Source organism: Glossina fuscipes, unplaced genomic scaffold, assembly GCF_014805625.2.
Source record: "Glossina fuscipes isolate IAEA_lab_2018 unplaced genomic scaffold, Yale_Gfus_2 86, whole genome shotgun sequence".
Classification (NCBI taxonomy): domain Eukaryota; kingdom Metazoa; phylum Arthropoda; class Insecta; order Diptera; family Glossinidae; genus Glossina; species Glossina fuscipes.
In genome coordinates, this window is record NW_023998440.1 from 508,736 (window position 1) to 529,405 (window position 20,670).

General features: G+C 32.6%; 1 protein-coding gene across 8 annotated transcripts in view; it reads left to right on the forward strand.

The window, feature by feature from the left end:
* The first annotated feature begins 3,387 nt into the window (after window positions 1–3,387).
* The window catches only part of LOC119638272 (flocculation protein FLO11), a 71,749-nt gene continuing 54,466 nt past the window's right edge, over window positions 3,388–20,670 (forward strand). Inside the window, exons 1-3 of one of the 8 annotated variants that reach the window (XM_038034960.1) lie at window positions 4,365–4,620; window positions 4,726–5,395; window positions 11,760–12,040. In XM_038034960.1, coding sequence (XP_037890888.1) covers window positions 11,911–12,040 — 130 coding nt within the window. In that variant the 5' untranslated portion in view covers window positions 4,365–4,620; window positions 4,726–5,395; window positions 11,760–11,910. The other 7 variants (XM_038034959.1, XM_038034961.1, XM_038034964.1 and 4 more) reach the window with 7 other exon arrangements.

The following is a 20,670-nucleotide window of genomic DNA, read 5'->3' on the forward strand; positions in this document are numbered from 1 at the left end:
TTGCTTTACAATTCTACATATTACAAGACTCTCTGATTATTCTTTTGTTTTTCAAACCAGCAAAAAAAAAAAAAAAAGGAAAAAAAAAACAAACTAACTAAATAAGTTTTTGGTTTTATATATAATATTTTAGTTTTTTTTAACAATCAATAAATCTGTCACTCTTTCGGTTTCGGCACATTAAACGTTGTCTGATTTTAGTGAAGGGTTTATTTTTCAATCGTGTCTTCTCTTCTCATAGCAAAGAAGATGGCTTGATTATATAAGTTAAGGCATAAAAGAAACACATTGCATTCGTACAAAATGGAATAAAGCGTAGTAGAGCAACAATATATATATATATATAGACAAAATTAATGCGAACTTATATTATGTGATGACGATGAAGCTGAAGCTGATAATGGCGAAAAATGTCGTTTAGTAGATTTATATGCGATTAGGTCACGAATTCTGCAAACGTTCAATATTTGAATCATTTTCTTGTTTTTCTTTTCAAATATATACCATGTGTGTGAAAACTGAACGAGCGCTCTTATATAAAACGTTTACAAAGAAAAGTGAAATAAATTACATTAACTAAAAACACCATAGTATGACACGATTCCTTTGCCGCATCGTCTAGTACAGTTTTTCATATAAAGAGTTTTCAAAATAAGGTAATATATGCGATATGAACGAAAAAGTTGTCCGATCCGAATGATTTTCAATAGCATCCGCCGCATTCGGGCCGGAATATGCCGATTTCATCAAAACATCTTAAAAATTTTCACTTGTAGATTGAATGCAAGAAAACAAGGCCAACGGACAAGCTTAGATCTATTCAGAAACTGTCTCCGAATCGATCGATATAATAAAACATAAATCTATCTCAATTCCTTCTGGATTTAACACACACAGATTTAGTGCTCTCTCGTAGGACGAATAGTGTTTAAAAGCAGAGACACTCAAGAAAAATGAACGAAAATTGATATTCGGATGTTTATCTACATACAACTAAAAATTAATCTGAAGCAAAGTAAACCAAGCAAATGGTTAGCGTGGCAAAACTTTTTTCTTAAAATGTTTTTGCTGATTAACGAAGCATTTTTTTATAGCAGTATTTCTTTCTGGGACGCCTGGACGCGGTGTTTTGAATGTCCCAGAGACTTTCTTCGCCATCGGGAGTGGTTATTCCCGGCGACTGTTCTATTTTTATAGAAATAGTGTGTTAACGCTTATCAAAACAATGCCTTGCGAGTTCAAAAACCCTTTTCCTTCTTGTAATAAGTTGATAGCGCCCTCCTTATGCGAAACTGTTCACGAATTAATTCTACCTTTTGGTTAATAAAAACTTTTTCATCCATATTGTTACTTGCGAAATCTATTTTTCCGATATCTAGAAAAAAAAAAATTGAAGCGTTAAAATGCAACTGCCTACTGTAATAGGAAATCGATCTATCGAATGCGTCCTATCTAAAAATTATAAGAAAAGGAAACTTTATGGTATGTGTCTATGTTTTCTGTCCGTTCCTCTATAACTCTACATGTATATTTTGAGCCTAAGTGATTAATTGAATCAAAATAGCGTCAAGCATTTATTTGTCTGTCCGCTAAATGATGATTTTGCGCCAGATGTTCGCCAGGTTTAATTCGATGATCATCTAGGTCCCCAGATATATTATATTAAGTTGCTTTTCTTTAAGTGCTTCACATACTATTCGCAAAGCTATTCGACTTGACAAGGGCAATAGAAAAAATTTGGGAAGAAATATCTTATTATTCAACGTGGCAATAACATACAATTCGACAGACTTTTTCTAGCTGCACTCAATAGTTTCGGTCTTCTATTTATAATCAAAGAAGGCAAGTTGCTTAAAGTGGCTATAAACCGCTAAAGTTCACTTCTTCATTGATAGCAAATATTTTGCCAACGTTCTCATATCCCATTGAAAGGACACTTTTCAAATGAAGGCATTGTACCATTAAACGTTGACCCATTTTTCCCATATTTATAAATACACTGACGCTGTTTATAATCTAATGATTTCAAAAAAAATTTAAGAACGTATCGTCTTTAGATTTTGAACAAAAGCTTTACAAATTTCATACTTTCAACCATAGTAACTCTTGTTCATAAAAGAAATGCCTCGACGTGTTTTATCGCGTTCCTCCTATGCAAACCGTATCAGCATACCTTGTCAATGTTTATGCTGTGTTATCTCGCACTATTCTACTTTTCAAGCATATACACAAAAGATCGTTCCTCATGTAGCTTGTGAACAAGGCCAGGGCAACTATTCTATTGCAAACGGGAAAAATATTTCTGAGCTCCACGATAAGCTTTGATGAATCAATGATTATTTTGTAAGCGCTGACGTACCTTAAGAAAAACATTTGAATTTGAAAATGTTTGAGGTGTTCTTCAGCAGACGAATGGGTTATTCTCCAACGTAGACCGAAAAATGTTACAATAGCCCAGACCGACGGCTTTCTTTGAGACCGAAATCTTCGAAAGGAAATTTGTAAACTTCCTTGTACGATGCGAATACTTTTAACTTCATTTCCCAGTGTGTCACATCATTTTTTACATGTAACAGAAGTGTCCCTTACTTTCTAGAACTCTTATTAAGCATGATATCTTAAATGCACTTTAGTCAATTTCACCTTATTAACTCTGCATTAAAGTCCTTTTACAGCAACGCATGAGAGGTGCCCTAAGTACTAAGATCCTAACAGATGCATTGTGCTTGCTTGCCTGGGACAGTCAAGTAATGTTACCTATTGATAGTAAAATTGCGACAAAATGCTTCCCTCTTATATAATATGTATCATCATTTTGGTAAACATAAGGAATTTTAAATTCCAAGAAAAAAATAACTTCCATTAGTTGGCCGATTGTACGTGCACGAATAATTCTTACCTTGCCGCTGTACTTGCTTAAAGGTGACACCTTCGTTTTCATAGTGTGTAACGTTGAAAAAAAGCAAAAATAGATCAAAAACCCGATATGAACGGATAGGGATTCATTTATGGATTGAGAAGAATAAATTTGTAAAAGTTGAAGTGAAAATTTGTGATCAATGAATAATTTACGTTACGTTATCTCGTTAAACATATATCATTTTTCGAATGTTTATCCAATATATCAATCATATGGCATTAAGGCCTATGATTTGTTTATATATTATTTACGTTTTTAACGTAACGAAATGCAGTTGTTACGTTATTAACGTCTAAACGTTTACTCATTTTCTTCGTTTTCGCTCTCTACGTATATGCATTTTCATGCTCTACGGGTAAGTAAGTGACTGAGTTGTCTTAAGTTGTATTTTTTAACACTGCGGTTTATGCATTCAACAAATATCTCAACCACCACCAGCGATACCATGTACACACCAGTCTTCTGTGCTGAGTTGCGTTATGCTTTAACTTATTCGAGCGGCTACCTTGAGTTAGTCTTTTGTGAGACGTGTTTACGAGCGGTGGCTTAAAGCATAGCGAACGATTTGTGTACGTTGTCTTTATTTAACTTTGTTTCGGTGACATATGTGCGCGCACACACACACACACACACACTCATCTACATACCTATATATATGTATATGTGCACGTATATATAAATGTATACACATACATGTATGTATGTAGTTGAAAGCATATTAACTTTTCATTACTTCTGTTTACTGTTAAAAGACATTTTCAAACCTTTGCGATTTGGTATTTGAAGAAAAGTGTCTTCGTATGTTTTTTGCCGATAAATTTGCTATTAATTAATTTTGTATGCAAATAACGTTGATAGGCATACGCGAAGAATCAAACAGATCTATGTAACCTCATAAGGCACAGCATTTTTCGTTTTTTTTTTTTTTTTGTTTCTCTTTAGCTCAAAATTGAAAAGTAAAATAAACAGCATGATTTCGTTTCGCTTGCATATGTAAGCATATGTTGGCATAATAATATAAAATTTATAAGTGTGCTTATGTGTTGTCATAGTGTGAATATATTCACCTCGAAACTTTTATGCAGTTGCACGGGTTTTATAAAATTTTTGTTTAAAGTGAAACGAACGCAAAAAAAATTAATAAAATTTATAATAAAGCAAAACAAAGTTTATATAAAAAAAAAAAAAAGAAAAAAATAAATAAATAAAGCAAAGATGAAATGGATTAAAGCAAATGCAAATAATAAAAAATAAATAAATGAATTGAAATAAAATAAAATAATTAAAGTGAAATATAATTTGAAAAAGTGACCAAAGAAGAGAACGAAAGAAATTAAATTAAAATTATAATTGAAGAATACATAATAAAAAATATGAAATAAAGAAAAAAAGCCTTACAATGTATAAAATTACATTATGTGCATATATATACGTATGAATACAAAATTAAAAGAATAATCTCAAGTAACATAAAATGATAAATAAATTTAAAAACGATATGAGAGTTTGGCGGTTTTAGAACAAACTCTTGGATAACTGCTTTCATGGCTAAATATTTGTTTTTCATTAAAACGCCATTTATTATAAGCTTTCGGAGAATTTGCTTTGCAAGCTAAGCTGTCAAATATTTACTATTTCAAATAGAAGTGAAGACTGTTGAGTTTTTCGGTCTCTGCGCATAAAGACGTAAAACAGAGAGGGTACGACGAAATAGTTCAATATAGGAACGTAGAGAAAGCAATCCACATACATGACTCAGAGGTTGTCTTAAAGACATAGGTTTCAATTTTTCCTTTAATTTTTAGGTTATTTTGAATCCCCCTTAGAGATGATAGATGGAACTTCAAAATTTCAAGTATCGAAGCAAACGAGGTTCTGCCAAAGTTCCGACTTGGGGATATGATTCAAGAAAATATGTTCTCAGCTTTAACTTTTCTGAGGAATCGAAGGACCTTCTATATATATTTTGTAAGGATTCTACCTTACTCTAAGTCTACGAGTTTTTGTGTACTTTCTAAACGGCAAAATTCGTATAACTTCTGCGATCCGATTATGGAATAAGGAGACTATATTATAAATTTACCTTTAGATCGTTGGCGGTTGCCGGCGGGAGTACATTAGGTACACGTAGAAATAAGCAATTTAACAAAGTTAACAGTGATGAGTTTTTGCTTATCACTTAGCCTGCAAATAGGCTACATTGGCTTTCAAATACAATTGAATGAAGAAAGCAATCTTTGCAAACTTTGCAAAAACGAAGATAGAAACATTAAACTCGGAATTCCAAAATTCTACAGATAAAGTTCGGATATTGAAGAGCTTTATTTGCAAAAATGCTGTCATTGTCTAAAATTTGCACAACCTTGAAAAATATTGAAGAAATTGAAAAATTTGCGCTTAAACATATTTGCCTTGCTCCTCTTCGGCACACCCACAATTTCAGAGAAATCCTGAGGAATATCATATTATCTTGTCGTAAGTAGATATTCTAATTCGTAAAGCACAATCACCTTGAATTGAACTTTAGAATTTTTTGGGAGCGATTAGGGCGGATTGCTCTCCTTTGCGAGTTAGATGTATAGCTAAGGGTATATGTGATAGATTTAGTTTTCCAATGGTGAGCTAAAGAGCACAGAGTTTTTCTAATAGTGGCGACGCCTATATGTCGTCCCACGAAATTGTTTAGCGGTGGGCCATTGGGTATATATATTTGTTTTTTAATGATGAAATGATTTCCTATAACAGTAACCGTAAAAAGAGGATAAGCTAATGTTGTTCATTTGTTTTCATCACTTACCAATACCAACTGGAATTTTATATTTTCTAAATCTGGCGTCAATATACCCAAATTGTTGGTTGGCGGGTACAAAAATTGTTCGATCTCAAAAGGTATGATAATCTTCTAAGCATGACAACTAGAGATGGATACCATCGAATAATGGCTATGCTCTAAGTAAAAGAAACTTTTAGAAATTCCTTTTTTGTCGCTTTATTGTTATGACTTGTTCGCAATAGGATTTAGTTTAATAGTAAAATTGATTCATACACGTTAATAGTTTAGTGAATTCTAGGAAAATTTGAGAAATTTTAGATGTTTTAAAAGTTTTGATTAATTGAATTTTTGTGGTTTGTTTCAATCTTTTCTTCTTCTTTTGTTCTAAATTAGGATGTTAGCACGTTTGTGGTTAATTTCAATTCATTATCTATCTCGATGTTGGAAAAATTCAACAACAAAGTTGATATATTTAATAAATATTCAAGTTTACATATTAAAATCGTTGTATTAAGCAAAAAAAAAGCAAAAATGTGTAAAAAAGTAATTTGTTTTTCTTTCAGTTTGCAATATATTTGCAAGTTCAGGTCTTAAGTCTTTTGTTTTCTAATTACAAAGGCGGTTAGGTTAATACGCCTCTCCCAACTTAACATGAGTTTCTCTTTTGTATGCTTTAATTGTTCATAAAATTCTAAAAAAAAAAAAAAAAAAAAATACACGTCTCGTACGTGGTTAATGTGCACAATGTAAACATAATTATTAAAAATAAAAATAGTATTCTAACTAGTAATAGCTCGTAAATAGATCGTAAACTATAGTAGTAACAATCGTATAGTCATAAACGGATACTCTCAGTGTTGTCTGAATCTATTCAACCTACAGCTCAGATAAAATAATTAATAGAAGTAATTAATAATAGATTTTGAATTTTTAAATTAATCTTATGGAAAAATGCAAGCAATTAAATGCATCTTGTAATTATTATTAAATTTACCGCACTCTTCTAGTAACATTGTGTGTAAAATATAAACGGCGCATTCAACAAAGCTTGAAATTAACTGAATCTATATTACGCAGCCCAGAAATGACTGTAAAACTTTTTTTATTTTCTTAAAGGCTCAATACTTTTTATACAAGTTATATTTTATTTTGACATTGTCTCGTAAACGATTGTCGTCGCGTATTCTAAATGACAAATTTCGAAGAAACACAAATTACTTATGTCTTTAGCTTATAATTTTAAATTTACTCACAAGGTCATGGTTATCGAACTAGAAAGAATTGTTCTAAATTCAAAGATGTCAAGTCAGCACTGATATGGCTTGTAGTTAGTGAACTAATAACTGTCAACTTAAACAGTTTGTAAGACTTTCGATCAGTCAACATAATAAAATTTCTATAATCAGCATTAAAAGAAATGTCATAAAATATATTTAGGAAAAGATTCCCCAGTGAGAGAATAAATATCATGAGATTTATTTAAGAAGAGATTCTTAGTGATAAAAGAAATATCATCATATTCATGTAGCAAAATATTGAGAACAAACAATTAAAATAGCTATATGCGACTAGAAGCTGTACTTATTGTGTATTTAACGCATTGACAAAGAGCATCCTAAGTCCATAAGATCGTATCAGTAGAGTAGTTGATTGGTGCCGTTGCTTCGGGGAATATCTTGGATGGAGTTCCAAATTATTAACAAAATCTTTAATATGCAACTTACACACTTCTGCTTAATCTGGCTATAACTTCAGGCCAATTAGTGAAACACTTATTCGAACTTAATATTCTAAGATCGAATTGGAACCATACCTGGTCAGACTCTTCAGGCCGCTCTCTTGTCCTAACCATCGATAGCGTTATGATATCTTACACTAACCTTAGCGTACCTCTTACTACCACACAGTACATATAATACATAACTTTCCTAAACACTATGTGTGAGATTAGAATGGTCTTCAAAATCTACAAGATCTATTTCCAAATTATTTACTGGAACTTATATTTACAATGTTTTAATGCGCGCCTTGGTCTTGTCTGTTTTACTTTTGCAATTCAACTCTCTTGACTCGACTTCCTCGACTCTTTCCGATTAACTTTCGACTTTTTCGAATAACTTTGCTTTGCAAATATTCTTCTTACATATCCTTTTACATGCGACTTTTCCATTACCTAAATTAATCGTGACATTTTTAATTCGTTAATCCGAATTTAAAAATGGTGAAGATTTGTTTTTCAACAGTCGAAAGCCAAGTGTCTTTGCAAATGCAAAAGCTTTCGATGTGGGTTTCTCTCTAAGACTGAAAACTAAGGAAAAAATTCGCCAAATATATTTGACGGCTCCAAACACTTGCGACTCCACTTTTCCAACGTGTCGCTAAAGTGTTTACAAGCAACTAATCCATTGCTTCCCCTCTGGAACTCAATGCCTTCACGGATATGCAATGTTTTAAATGCGCTTTAACTATTGTCGCCTTATTATACTGTAGATACATTAAATAATAAAACACCGAATGACGCATTCTACCAGTTTGGCGTGATCTGAAAAGAATAATCAGGTTGCAAAAAAGAAGAGAGCTTTCCCGCCAATCTCTCATTAATTAATTTCAATCGGAGCAGCTGTATACCAAACCAAAGCAGAGAACTGTACGGAGCTTGCATGAACAAATAAATTGTCTCTTAACTTTTGAAGGCTGTTTTTGCCATTACAAAATATACTTTGGTTTAGTCCGTAGCTTGTAAACCAATTATCAAACATTACTCCCCTGAACTTTCAGGTTACCTTTGTGTCAAATTTCGCGTCGATCGGGTATTTTTTGTTTAAGATACCGGATTCCCTATGATTATGAGCGTGTGAGGGCCACCGTGCTATGATTTGTTATAAAATCGTGGGGTCCGACTATGGTCAACTGAGTTTGCCAATTTGTTCAAAATTGTAAGTGTGAGCCTACAAACGTAAAAATGATGCAGCGATTTTCGTAAATGACGTTTAAAAATCAGTTCAATGCCTCTTTAGTTAATTGATTCTAAAAGATTAAAAAATGCGAAATCCTTCCACAAGTAAGTTACTAACCGTAGCAAATTTTCAACATCAATAAATGGTTACTAATTCTGAGATCCGAGCTTTATTCGAATTACGGAACCCATTACCACTTTTAGATTAAAACAATCTTTGGTTTAGGTTTTTGCCCGGCCGAAAGTCTGCATCGAACCGACACCCCGATTGCCGAATGACATGCGCACACTCAAGAGCAATTTTCATACATTGGATTAGCAATGAAAGATTCTTTATAGTGTGATCTCAAGTGATATTTGGTTGGAAAGCAGCACAAACCCGTTCTCATCAGTAAAGTCGGCTTGAATTTTGAGAGACTTTATGGTGTGTCCTCTGCATTGTTGCAGTTACTGCATAGGTACGTAGTACTACCTAGTATTGTTTTTTTCTTTGTCTAAATAAAGACGGTTTTCGCAAGTTACAAATATTTATTTAATATGTGCTTCCAGTCATCTTATTACAAATGACATAATGAAAATTCAATATGTAAACAGGTTGACCTTTATTTTTATGCCATTTTAATAAACAAAAAAAGGAAAAAGTAAAAAAACGAATTCACGATTTTGCAAAGAATGAAAAATAATGAAAAACAAGAAATCGACGTAAATTGTATTATTATTTTGAAAAATTTATGAATACTAAAAATAAAACGGCATGAACTGCAATATTAAGTAAATGTCAAGTTACGAAGACAATAATGAAATTGAATTAAAAAAAAAAAAGAAAAAAAAAAGAGATATGAAAATAAGTTACTAGAAACAAAGCTTAATGAATTGACGATATTTGCTTAAAATATAAAATGAAATAATTCTCGCTCAAGGTGCCTTGCCTTACATGTGCAAATACATAATTGGAGGCGGAGTAATTAAAAGTGAAAAAAGAAAAGATGATAATAAAAACAGCATAAACTAAATAAGCAGATAGTTGCAAGGCCCAAAAACATGACCACTCACAATGATTAACTGAAACCTATCTATAAATGTCGATCTTTTTATGCGCAACATTCTCTATTCTAACTCGCTTAGGTACCGGCTTTTTGTACCGACTGCAGATGAGCCGTTGGAAGTAGGCAAAGAGAATAGCAAAATGGATTTACTGTAATCTGTCAGTTGTACCGTTGTGCACGATTAGAACTTCAACGTTTTGCGCAGCAGGGCCAACTTGTTAGTACCTTTGTTAGGTTCCAAATCAATTAAATCAATTGATGAGACCTTCGACAGCTATAATAAAGTTGATAACTTTCCTCTATTAGAGATTTTCGTTTAGATTTCCATTCAAAATTTTTTCTTAGTACAATTTCCATCTCAAATTCGAAAATCAGATAGACAGGAGTAAACAATTCCTCCAACAGTTCTATGTAAATAGAGCGAAAACATAAATATGGAGTTTCATTTTAGCCTTGCGACCTTCTAGGTCTAGTTATTTTGTGTATGAATATAATTTAAAATATATGCGAGATGTTTTCCACAAAGACTTTGCTTTTCTCGAAAAATATTTATTCATTGATCAATACCTACTTTTTCCCCGTCGAAGTAGTCACTCTTAAGTACAACACACTTGTACCAGGCCTTTTTCCGGTCACCGAAACCCTTTGATATATGGTTTTTGGTCTCGCCGTGAGCTCTTCCAGGGATTCGAAATGATAAGCGATGAATATACGAAATGAGTGAATGTATATTGAAATTAAATATCGTGCATATGTCAATAGTGGGTACTGGAATATGCGGCTAAGCTGTTATGAATTATTCTTCTAAGATACGTGCAAAGTTAAAAAATTTATAAGAAAATGTGCAAAAGCAAAATCTTAACATGTGCTTTCATTTCCCTTTATTGACTTAGTTTGACCTTTACTTAAAATCTCTACAGAATTCGAATACAACATCGATGTTGATAGAGTAGCGGTTCAAGGACCTTTCGTTTTCAACACTCATACGTTCTTTCAATACGATTCGACGCATGAACTATATATTTTCCATCAACTTATGCATAAGATGTGATATTATCCCAAATCATGTTAATCAAAGGTTGAACGATAACATAAACGACATGCTTGCACTTTTTCTCTCAGTGCTATCGTCAAGTTTGATTGATTTTGCATAGCATGCAAAAATGTGCTGAAAATTTTATTTTTGCGATCGTATTCTAGATTAAACTCGATTTCAATTTAATTTCAAATCGATTGCAATTTAAATTCAATTCAAATTCTATTCAGCTTCAAATACACTCTAATCGTTTTTAATATCAAGTCAATGTTGATTCGATTTAAACTTGGTTTCAATTCAATTTGAATTTAACTTTTATTCAATTTCATCTTTATTGCGATTCAGTTTCAATTAAATGAATAAAACAAGTAAAATGGTGGACAAGGGCTAAATAATCTACTCTACAGGTATTCTCATAACGGGTTTTAAAATGACATTTAGTGGGCAGTAAACCACAAATTGGTCCGAACTATTTTCAACAACGTTCGATTATCGAAATATCTCGAAAATGTCGACCTAAACGTTGAAGACAAGAATATAACAAAAGAAGAAGAAGACAAGAGTATAACAAAAGGTGCGCCTGCGTCTCAAGTCTTTCTAAATATTGCATAAATCCGCACAAGCTTGAAATGCCTTTGTACCACAAGTGGTCTACGTATAAATTTCAACATATATTTTAAGTTTAGTAGTTTTTCCAATTATTCTACTTCGAGAGCAGCAATGAAAAAGAAACTAATGATCGACGGATCAGATTATATAATAATTACAAAAAGCGTAAAAATACTACCTTACCATAAAACGTCGGCCTTAGAGGGTTATCTAGCAATCCTATATATTGCACTCTAAATTCGTCGATCAGATGTAACTAAGTTATTGTCAAATTTAAGGTCCTCTTCAACGCCTTTATTCTCGTCAGATGGTTACCGCGTAAATCTTTGTTGATTCTTTACCTGCCCTGTTATCAAAACTTTCATGCAATTATTAAAAAATTAACTTTTGGCTAAAATTCTTTTTGTTTTATTTTAAAGTGTATAAAAAATATTAAACAAATTTATCCGGTTTACTTAAAACTTGTCTGAAGCTGAAATAAAAAAAAAAAAACAAAACAGAAAAATCAAAAATAAATAAAAAAGGAAAAAATAAACAAAGGCAAGAAAACGATTACATTTGCATATAATAATGAATTGGCCGACCGTTAGACTTCAATGGCGATGTTGTTGGTGGCAATTCACCAGTCTTACCATCTTTATGCTTACTATACTGATGAGCTGCATTAGCGGTGGTAGGAAAGGCATTGCTAACGCACAAGGTGAGTAACTTTTACACTTGTTTTTTTTTTTTTTTTTTTTTTTTTTTGGATTTTTGCCTTTAGTCATAAACTAATTTTAGCTCGTGTTTTTCAAAAATATTTATAATTTGATATTGAAGAGCGAGTGCAAACGTACGTTAACAACAATTTATATGGATTTCAAATGATTAAACTGAACTTTATATATCCGCTAGCGAGGAATGTAAGCATGTTAATTTTGTCATTCTATTTGTCATTCTTATTTATTTCCAATCATTGTAAGATTTCCGCCATTCTCTCTGATCCGTTATTAAACCTTTTACGATCCCGAAATTTCATGTACGAAAATAAAGCTCGGACCTTACGTATATTATATAGCAAGCTTAAGTTTGATAGATAACCCAAATGAAAAAGCAAGCGCGTATCGTCTATAAGCATGCTTTCATTGGATCGAATATGGAAAGGAACATTTCAAAAATAGCATTGTTCATTGCAAGCAGCCCCAATTCTTTTTTAGAAGCTCCTTTTTTACACGATTTTGAAATAACGTGGTTCACTAATATATATTTTGATCCACGAATCCCGGCACAACTTTCTTTTTTTAATTGTAATTCTGACCATGTTTGATAAAAATTTATGTATACAGTAATAGTCGAGGATGAATTTCAACTAGTAACTACTGCGAGGGCTTGAAAAAGTATTTTTTACACATTTCTTTTTGGTGGACCACGAATCCAAAATAAAAAAAAAAATTTTTTTAAATTTTAATTTTGTCACAGTCTCACCGAAATTTGGACATCAAGAATTATGTAAACAAATTGAGAAGGAAAAAAAAAAATTCTACCAACAGGCTTTATAACTTGATCTGGTTCGTAATAGACGTGCATGTGTGGGAAATTGATTTTTATTGTTAATATCGAATTTCCTTTGTAGATAGATGTTGTACCAATTTGCGGACCGAATTATCACTTTGCACAGATATGAATTGGTTTTTTTGTCAAAAAAAGGAATGGTGTTTGTTTTATAAATGTGTAATAAGGCTTTCATTATTACTTTTTTTGCACGGTTTTTTTGGAAAAAATGTGGACTTTTTTTTATCTCAAACGATTTTTTGAAGTTGTGGAATATATGCCTAAATTTGCAATATGCGGCATGTATCTTGCGGCACGGATTTCTAAGAAAACCACCGACTGTGTAAAAAAAGAGTTGAGTGCATATCAGATTGAAGTGTGGTAGCTATATAAACCTCAAGTACATCAAACGGTTCGTTGAAAGAACGGTTCCTATCGATCGATGGGTAAACGTCCAATCCACAAAAGAACTTGTCAATAGCTTAAGGTTAGGCACCTAACAATGTTTCTCAAACCACGTATAAGTGCTTTTAAAATTCGCTAATACTTTGTTATTACGAAATTTAATTAATTCATTGGGGATTTTTTCATGAAACGTATATTTAACTAAGAATTTGAGTGACTTATCTTATGGTCGCATACGTACGCACACATATATATATATATATGTGTATACTTTAAAGATAAAATCTTATATGAATTTTGATAAATTTTTGCATCATTTTCCTGCCGCCACAGCGGTATCTTGAGATTTGGTTTCGCAAAGTTCAGGTTTGCTAATCTTTTTAGCAAAAATTACAAAATATCGGATAAACATATCGCAAAAGTCCCACTTTTTTGTTTTCTTTTTTTATTATGTCACATATTCACACACCTTATTGCATGGAAGGTTTCTCGTCTTCTTCTTCGCCTACTAAAATACATTTTATTATATATAGTGTGACTGAATTTCAATTTCTTGAACAGGTTTTTCAATTCGTTTCTTTATGTTGCCTTAATGTTTTCTTTTGCTTTTTGCTTGGCTTTGGAAGAAGACACACAGACCTGTTGACATTTAAACCTAAAGAAGAAACAAAAAAAAATTTTCCCGCCTCTATTGTTTGTTTGTTGCGCTTATAAGTCAGTCTATCAATAGAAATTTTTATAATTAAATGAATGATTATCTGAAAAGAAAAACAAAAAAAAAACCTCCTCCAGCGAAGACGTGTGCTTGATTGAGGCGATCTCTTCGCTTGTTTTGTCTTTCGTGTGCTCTTGTCTTTTAAGCTACTTGAACTTTTGCATCATAATCGGCTGGCTGGGCATTAGTGGTGGTGGCTCGTCGTTACGTTGCTTTGCTATCAGGGCTGTTATTATTGAAGCCTGTGGTGTAATAATTATTAAATATAGATGTTATAACATTTATAAAGCTTCTTCAAAGGTAAACGGCTTATTATGTAATGTACAGCTTGCTCTATTAACTATTAGAATTTACTTAAGATATTTTTTTCTTTTCAATGGCTATTGTTTTCGTAGCAAAGTTCTCTTCTATTTTATTCGTAAGATGTCAGAAGTTTGTTTTATTTTCATAATACCTACATATATAAAATTAAATTCCTGTACATTTGTGTGCGTGTGTATGGGCATGTCTTTGCATGTGTTTCGTAGATTCGTTCGGGTTTGTTTAAGTTATCGTTAAGGTTTCTATTGCCCGCAGAGATGACAAGTATGTTGAAATGTCATTTTTTTCTTCGATTTAATGCTACACACTGTCCGTCCGTAAGCCAAGCAGCGCCAACGACTGAGCATGAAATAGTAGTAATACGTTTTGCTCGTAATCGGTTTCTATTTGTTACATGTATTGCTCTTTTAATGTTTGTGTTTCCTCCTTTTTTTTTTTTTTGGTTCTTTTTTATTACCTTTTGCAAATTTACTACTTGATATTTGATTGTCATTTGTTTGCTTGGACTCGTATGCTTGCTTTTATTTATATAAAAAGAAACTAATCTTTGTCTTGTTGTTTATTGCCTTGTTTATGGCTTCACAGTTTGTATGCACAATATTTTATTTTCGTTACTACCTTGATTACTTTACAGAGTTTTCGTTCAGCAGTGTACGTGCGTAGATACTACGGCACATGGCAGAAACAAACAAGTTTAAAGGAGTATATGCTAGCTAACATATGCATACACCGATACACATAATATATACTATGAACAATTTTGCTAACAAGATTCTTAACGCAAGCCTAAGGTTACGGGGATTGCTTTAAAAAAAGCTAAACAAAAATTCTGTTGTATTAAAAATAATTGAAAAATTGTTCTTCATTTGATGTAAAATAGCCACTGCTTGCTTATAGGACCGATATGATCAACATCCCTCTAAGCTCACAAAAGGCAAAATGCATATATGCTTATTGATTAAGGTCAATCTAGATTAAAGGCACGAGTAATTCATTTGACTTAATCTTCTCAACAACAAATTGTTAATTTGAGAAGGACTTGCAATAAGTTTACGAATATTGCATGATCAGTGCTACAATGAAAATTGTGGAATGTAAAGTACACTTTGCTAACTGATTTCCTTAAAACATTCGAGCCCTTAGATCTCCATACATTCAAACTTAGGAGTCTTAAATCTATCGGAAGTTAAATCGTCAAGTCTTCCAATCTTCAAGCCATGAAGTGTTTATAATCTTCAGTAATTGAAATTTTCAAAATTTCCAACCATCACGCATTCAAGTCCACAAATCTGAATATTTCAACACTTTTAAAAATTCATCCATTGTTTGTCTGCAATCTACCAGCCATTGAACTTGATAATGTCAAATCCCGGAATCAATTTCCTGTTCTCCATAAGCTTTCAATCATCCACTTCGAAAATCGGAAAGCATTCAAAAATTGTTCAATCGTGTTCCTTCAGGTGAATTTGATATTCTTAGCGGCAAACCCATCTCTTTGCTATTTATAAGCATCATTTTCTTCTTATTCCAAATTTTTTTTGCTAATCGTTTATGACGTGACTAGTAACGGACAAGGTTGTAATTAAATTAAATGTCTTATTCTGAGCAGCATCACAGAGGGGTCACAAGTCACAAGTCGCATTTTTTCATTTGCGGTTTTCGTGACTACTCTGCTTTGTTTTATAACAAAGTCCATATTGGGGAATTTCCCTTAAGACTACTGCTCAAGAACACCAATTTTGCTAACCAGTCACAAAAACTAGGGCAAGGAAACCCATTGAATTCTCTTATGACTCATGTTAAGTCATAAAGCCTCAATAAAGTTGTAAATTACATTCGGATAATCGGTTCAGCCCAAGTCGTTGCTAACCTATTCGGTCGATGATCGGTAGTAATTTTTTCTCTGAATTCCTATCACTTGGAACGTGTTTTGTTCACTAAAAGAGAAAATTTTTATTGGCAACGTTGTGATGGACTGTTTCTGTTCAAATTTAGATTGCTATGTGCTATGGCTTTTAAATATAGTTATGAAAATTTCCTTCACTGTTATGCTATATCCACCACCGAGAGGTAGCACTACGTTCACTGCTGCAGAGAAGATATAAGACATATACACTCGTGGTCGGCATCAAAGTTTGAATTGTCATAACAGTCCTTCTGTGCTTCTGTATTTGCTAAGCATTCTCCCTTTCACCAATTATTAAGTTTTCTGCTCCAAGTTTTGCAAAAACCTCAGAAAATTATGTACATAGGTCGATATCGAAAATCATTGCTTATAAACTACGGCATATACAAGGCTAAAAAATTTCATTGTATACTTTATAGGTTACTTTACGGTATCGGTATAAATATAGAATAACATAGGTCAAGCCTTTTCAATATTAAATTGTGTGATGATATGTTCGAATTTGAATAAAGACAGACACCTGTCATATCCCTTAACAAAGTTGTGTAAGCAGCCTAAGAGAGTTGTGTTAAATGTTTAGAATTAAGACGTAGTTTTGAAAGCCTGCTCTGTCCACATTAGAAGGCGTAAAATATTTTTTTGGGCGTCTCAAGCACCTATATGAAAATACCTTTCAGACAAACTAAACAAATTGAAATTATGTCTATAGGAAATGTTTTTAATAATTTTTTGAAATTTGGTTTGTTAGCGAAAAATTGCTGTGGAAAACCACCAAAATTTGAAACCCTAGCGCGGCCAAACTAGAAAATGTCGCCTATATTCACCTATATGACGTAAATACATATGAGAACACCTTTCGAACGCGGAAAAAAGTTCAAACTATTGTTTCGAGAAATATTTTTAACGAATTTTTGAAAATTACATGCTTGGGAAAAAACGCGAGTCCTACTACCATTAACGGATTGAAACGAATTTAGTTCCTTTCTTAACAAATGCAGAATTTATTTAGGTTTTAGAATTAAGGTCGATTTACGAAACTATTGTGGAATTAGGTCGTTTAAGTATTCATTTATCTGGTATTTCGATGATAAACGAACCGCAGGCAATACCTAAAATAGAAGGGGAATATGAACTGATATCGAGCGCTATGACCCATGTTATCAGCATGAATACACCAATAGTCACTGTCTACAAAAACATTAGAGGTGAAATGCATGATAGGATTATATCTTAATCATCATTCATGTAGAAGAGCCCTTGAGCGATATAAGCTGCTGCACTATCTCACATTCCATACTTGAAATAATATTTATGTTAGTTAGTTCGAGTTAATTACTTGCAAAAGGGAAGAGGCTCAATGGGGAAATTATTTGACTTATACGAAAAATTATGGGGGGAGTGTTAACTTATAACATAAACACTGCACTTAGTATGGCGCTTATCGGTGAAGCCATAAGAAATGCAAGGTGAGCCTTTTTGTCACTGTCTCAAGTGTGTGTAAAATGATTTGCTTATGTTTTTATGTATTTAAGTGACGTATTAAGCATTTTGTATTTTTCAATTACATTTTGTAGGATTTCACGCCTTAAGAGAGAAATTAAAAATTATGTGTCTGGAAGACTTGGAAGCAAAACGGATTAGTGAAAATAGCGAAGGAAGGAGAAAGTATCGTTTTGCTTAAAAGTCTTTCTATTTACCAGAAAACAATTTCGAAAATATTTCTACGAATAAATGATTGAAGAAACGTCAAGTTTAAAGTCCTCCTTCATGTGCGGACAAAATTTTGAAAATGTTTTTATGTCTGCAGCTTACAACTTACGGTTTTAAGAAATAAAATTTTTTTTCTTTCTTTTTAATTTCCGATATTTCTGAAGCTTCTTTTTAACTATACCCTCCATAATAGTAAATAATTCACTTTCGCTTCGCTATCTTTTACATCAACTTTAAGTGATCCGTAAAAATTGACCCTAGCACGTTCCACAAGAGTGATCAAGTATTTATTACACATAAAAAGTTATTCATAAAAAGTTTGTTTTTCTTGCTTCTCTTTTTAATTTTCGTACCTTTTCAAACATCTCGTTTTCTTCGGTTTGTCTTATGAAATTCACTTGACATCATGGGCTACATTTCTTGTTTAACCTCTTTGCTATACGGCATTGCAGTTTTTCAATGTCAACATTTACAACGAAAGCTGGAACTGAATGGCGGAAAACCAAACCAAATAAACGTAAACAATACAAGATAAGGAGATGAAGAGATCGCGTCATCGTCGTTAATAGACAATAAGAAGGAAAAGAGACTTAAATTTTTTCATATAATTTATTTTTTGTGGTTAGCTCAAGTAAGGAGAAAACTTTTATTATTGTTTAAAATTTTGTATTGAAGACATAAACTTTTGATTGCTATATTAATGATATAGACACGGGGCAATAAATTAGGTGTGCAAATAAGTTATGGCTACCTTTTGACAAATGTATATTTAATTGAAAAATGCTTGTTACAAAGCTTAACAATCGATATATATTCATGGTTACAGCCTATGATTTATGGTTGGTGGTCATCGGCCCGTTTTCGCCCACTTATCTGAGCAAGCGGTAATCAGAAAAAACGAGGCTTGCACAATGCGTCACAATAGGGAGAAGTCTCCAGCCCAATTTCAAAAATAATTTCTTGGATTTATTTTTATGGTGATGCACGCGAGTGTTCGTTGAAAATTGTTGGTCCGAAATCTTGCAATCCGCTTTATGGCTGCATCATAGCTTACAACATTTTCACTCAAAGTTAGCCTAATCGTTTCCGTACCTTCATACGCATATTTTCCGACTTAGAGATAGAAAAACATTCAGTTTGGAAAGAACTGAAGCTTATGTCGACACTCTATATACCGAAAACTCCAGAAAATATGAACGTGCCATACATGCTTTGCAAAGCAAAGCCATTTCAATGCACAGAACTTATTTGTACATCCATTATAAGTTTATGAGTTAAGTTATGCTTATCATTATTTTAGCATTCGATATGCGGGAATATAAAGGGAAAATTTTTCCTTTCCTTTGTAATTTTAAAAAGAAAAATCGAAACGAGAAATATACAATGAAAGTATGTGTTTGTAAGCAATAAATGAAGTACCATAGGAAAAACTCCAAAAGAGCAGTAATAACGAAAAGATTGTTAATCAAAATTAATTGCCATTAATCATCACCGTTGGTAAGGGGACGTAATTGAAAAATTTTATGTTATAATAGTTTTCATTATTTAGTAAAAATTTTTATGAAATTTCTGATGCCCGCTGATGGCAGATTTTATGTAGCATTAGTTGGCTCACTTTTGCATTATGTCGGCAGGTGCGTCTGACGTTCGACTTGATTAAATTTGAAAAGGAAAGAGGGAAAGAAAATGTGCGACGATGTCAAGACGCCCATATGCAAAAGTACACACATACATTCTTTAGATCCAATCGAACAATATTTTATTTAAATTCAAAAATTCCCTTTGACGATTACAATCCGTAATATTTGAATTTTGTCGTTACGTAATCTACTCCGTCTTTTTAGTGAAATTTTCATGAGAATTAACGGAGGCAAGAGAATGATAAAGTGGTAAAGGTGAATACGGTTGTAACAACCGTATGGTTCAGGTGGCTGACGTGTTGGCACTCTTTGCGAATCCGAAATTATATCTGCTTATTGAAGCTTCTGCGGCGTCTAAAATTGCTGTGTGACTGAGCGCAGATACGTAAGACCTGAAATAAAAATGTTTAAGTCAATGCCTGAATAACTTCGTTGCTGAAAAGTACAATATACTATCTACTCAATTCATTATTTCATTTTATGGTAGCCAATCACATTATTGCACGGCAACACTTTGGTCTACAGAGTACACAACTCATGGTCTCAGCTGATTAGAATAAGATACATAGTAAAAACAAATTATGATTTCCAAACATCAATTGACAGAATGCTTTTAGTAATCAAAGTTATCAAAATCTGGTATCAAATCTTAATTTTAAAATAATAAAAGCTTTCCTAACTTTTCCCAGCTATAAGGTTCCCATTGTACCGTATGTCGTCCGATAATGATTGAATGTTCCTAACGATGGTGTTTGTCCTCACCCCTTTATAAGATATATATATATCTTATTTTCCTCGATTTAACTACTTTAACCAGTAATATGCAAAGAGCATTGGCAGAGATTTTATCCTACGTTACTTTAATGTGTAAAAAATTCTGATAAACTGTCGAGACACCAAGGTGACATTTATAGGAAACGTAAGGACTGCTATGTACCGCAGATTGATACAATAACTTAGTAATAATACTGTCTCGTGGAAACAAGAGATCGGCGATTTAGGTATTACGCTTGACGCCTAGTTGAAATTCAAAGACCATACAATTAACAAAGTGAATGTATTAATGTATACATTATTTGCTCTAAAAAATGGGAAAAATAAAC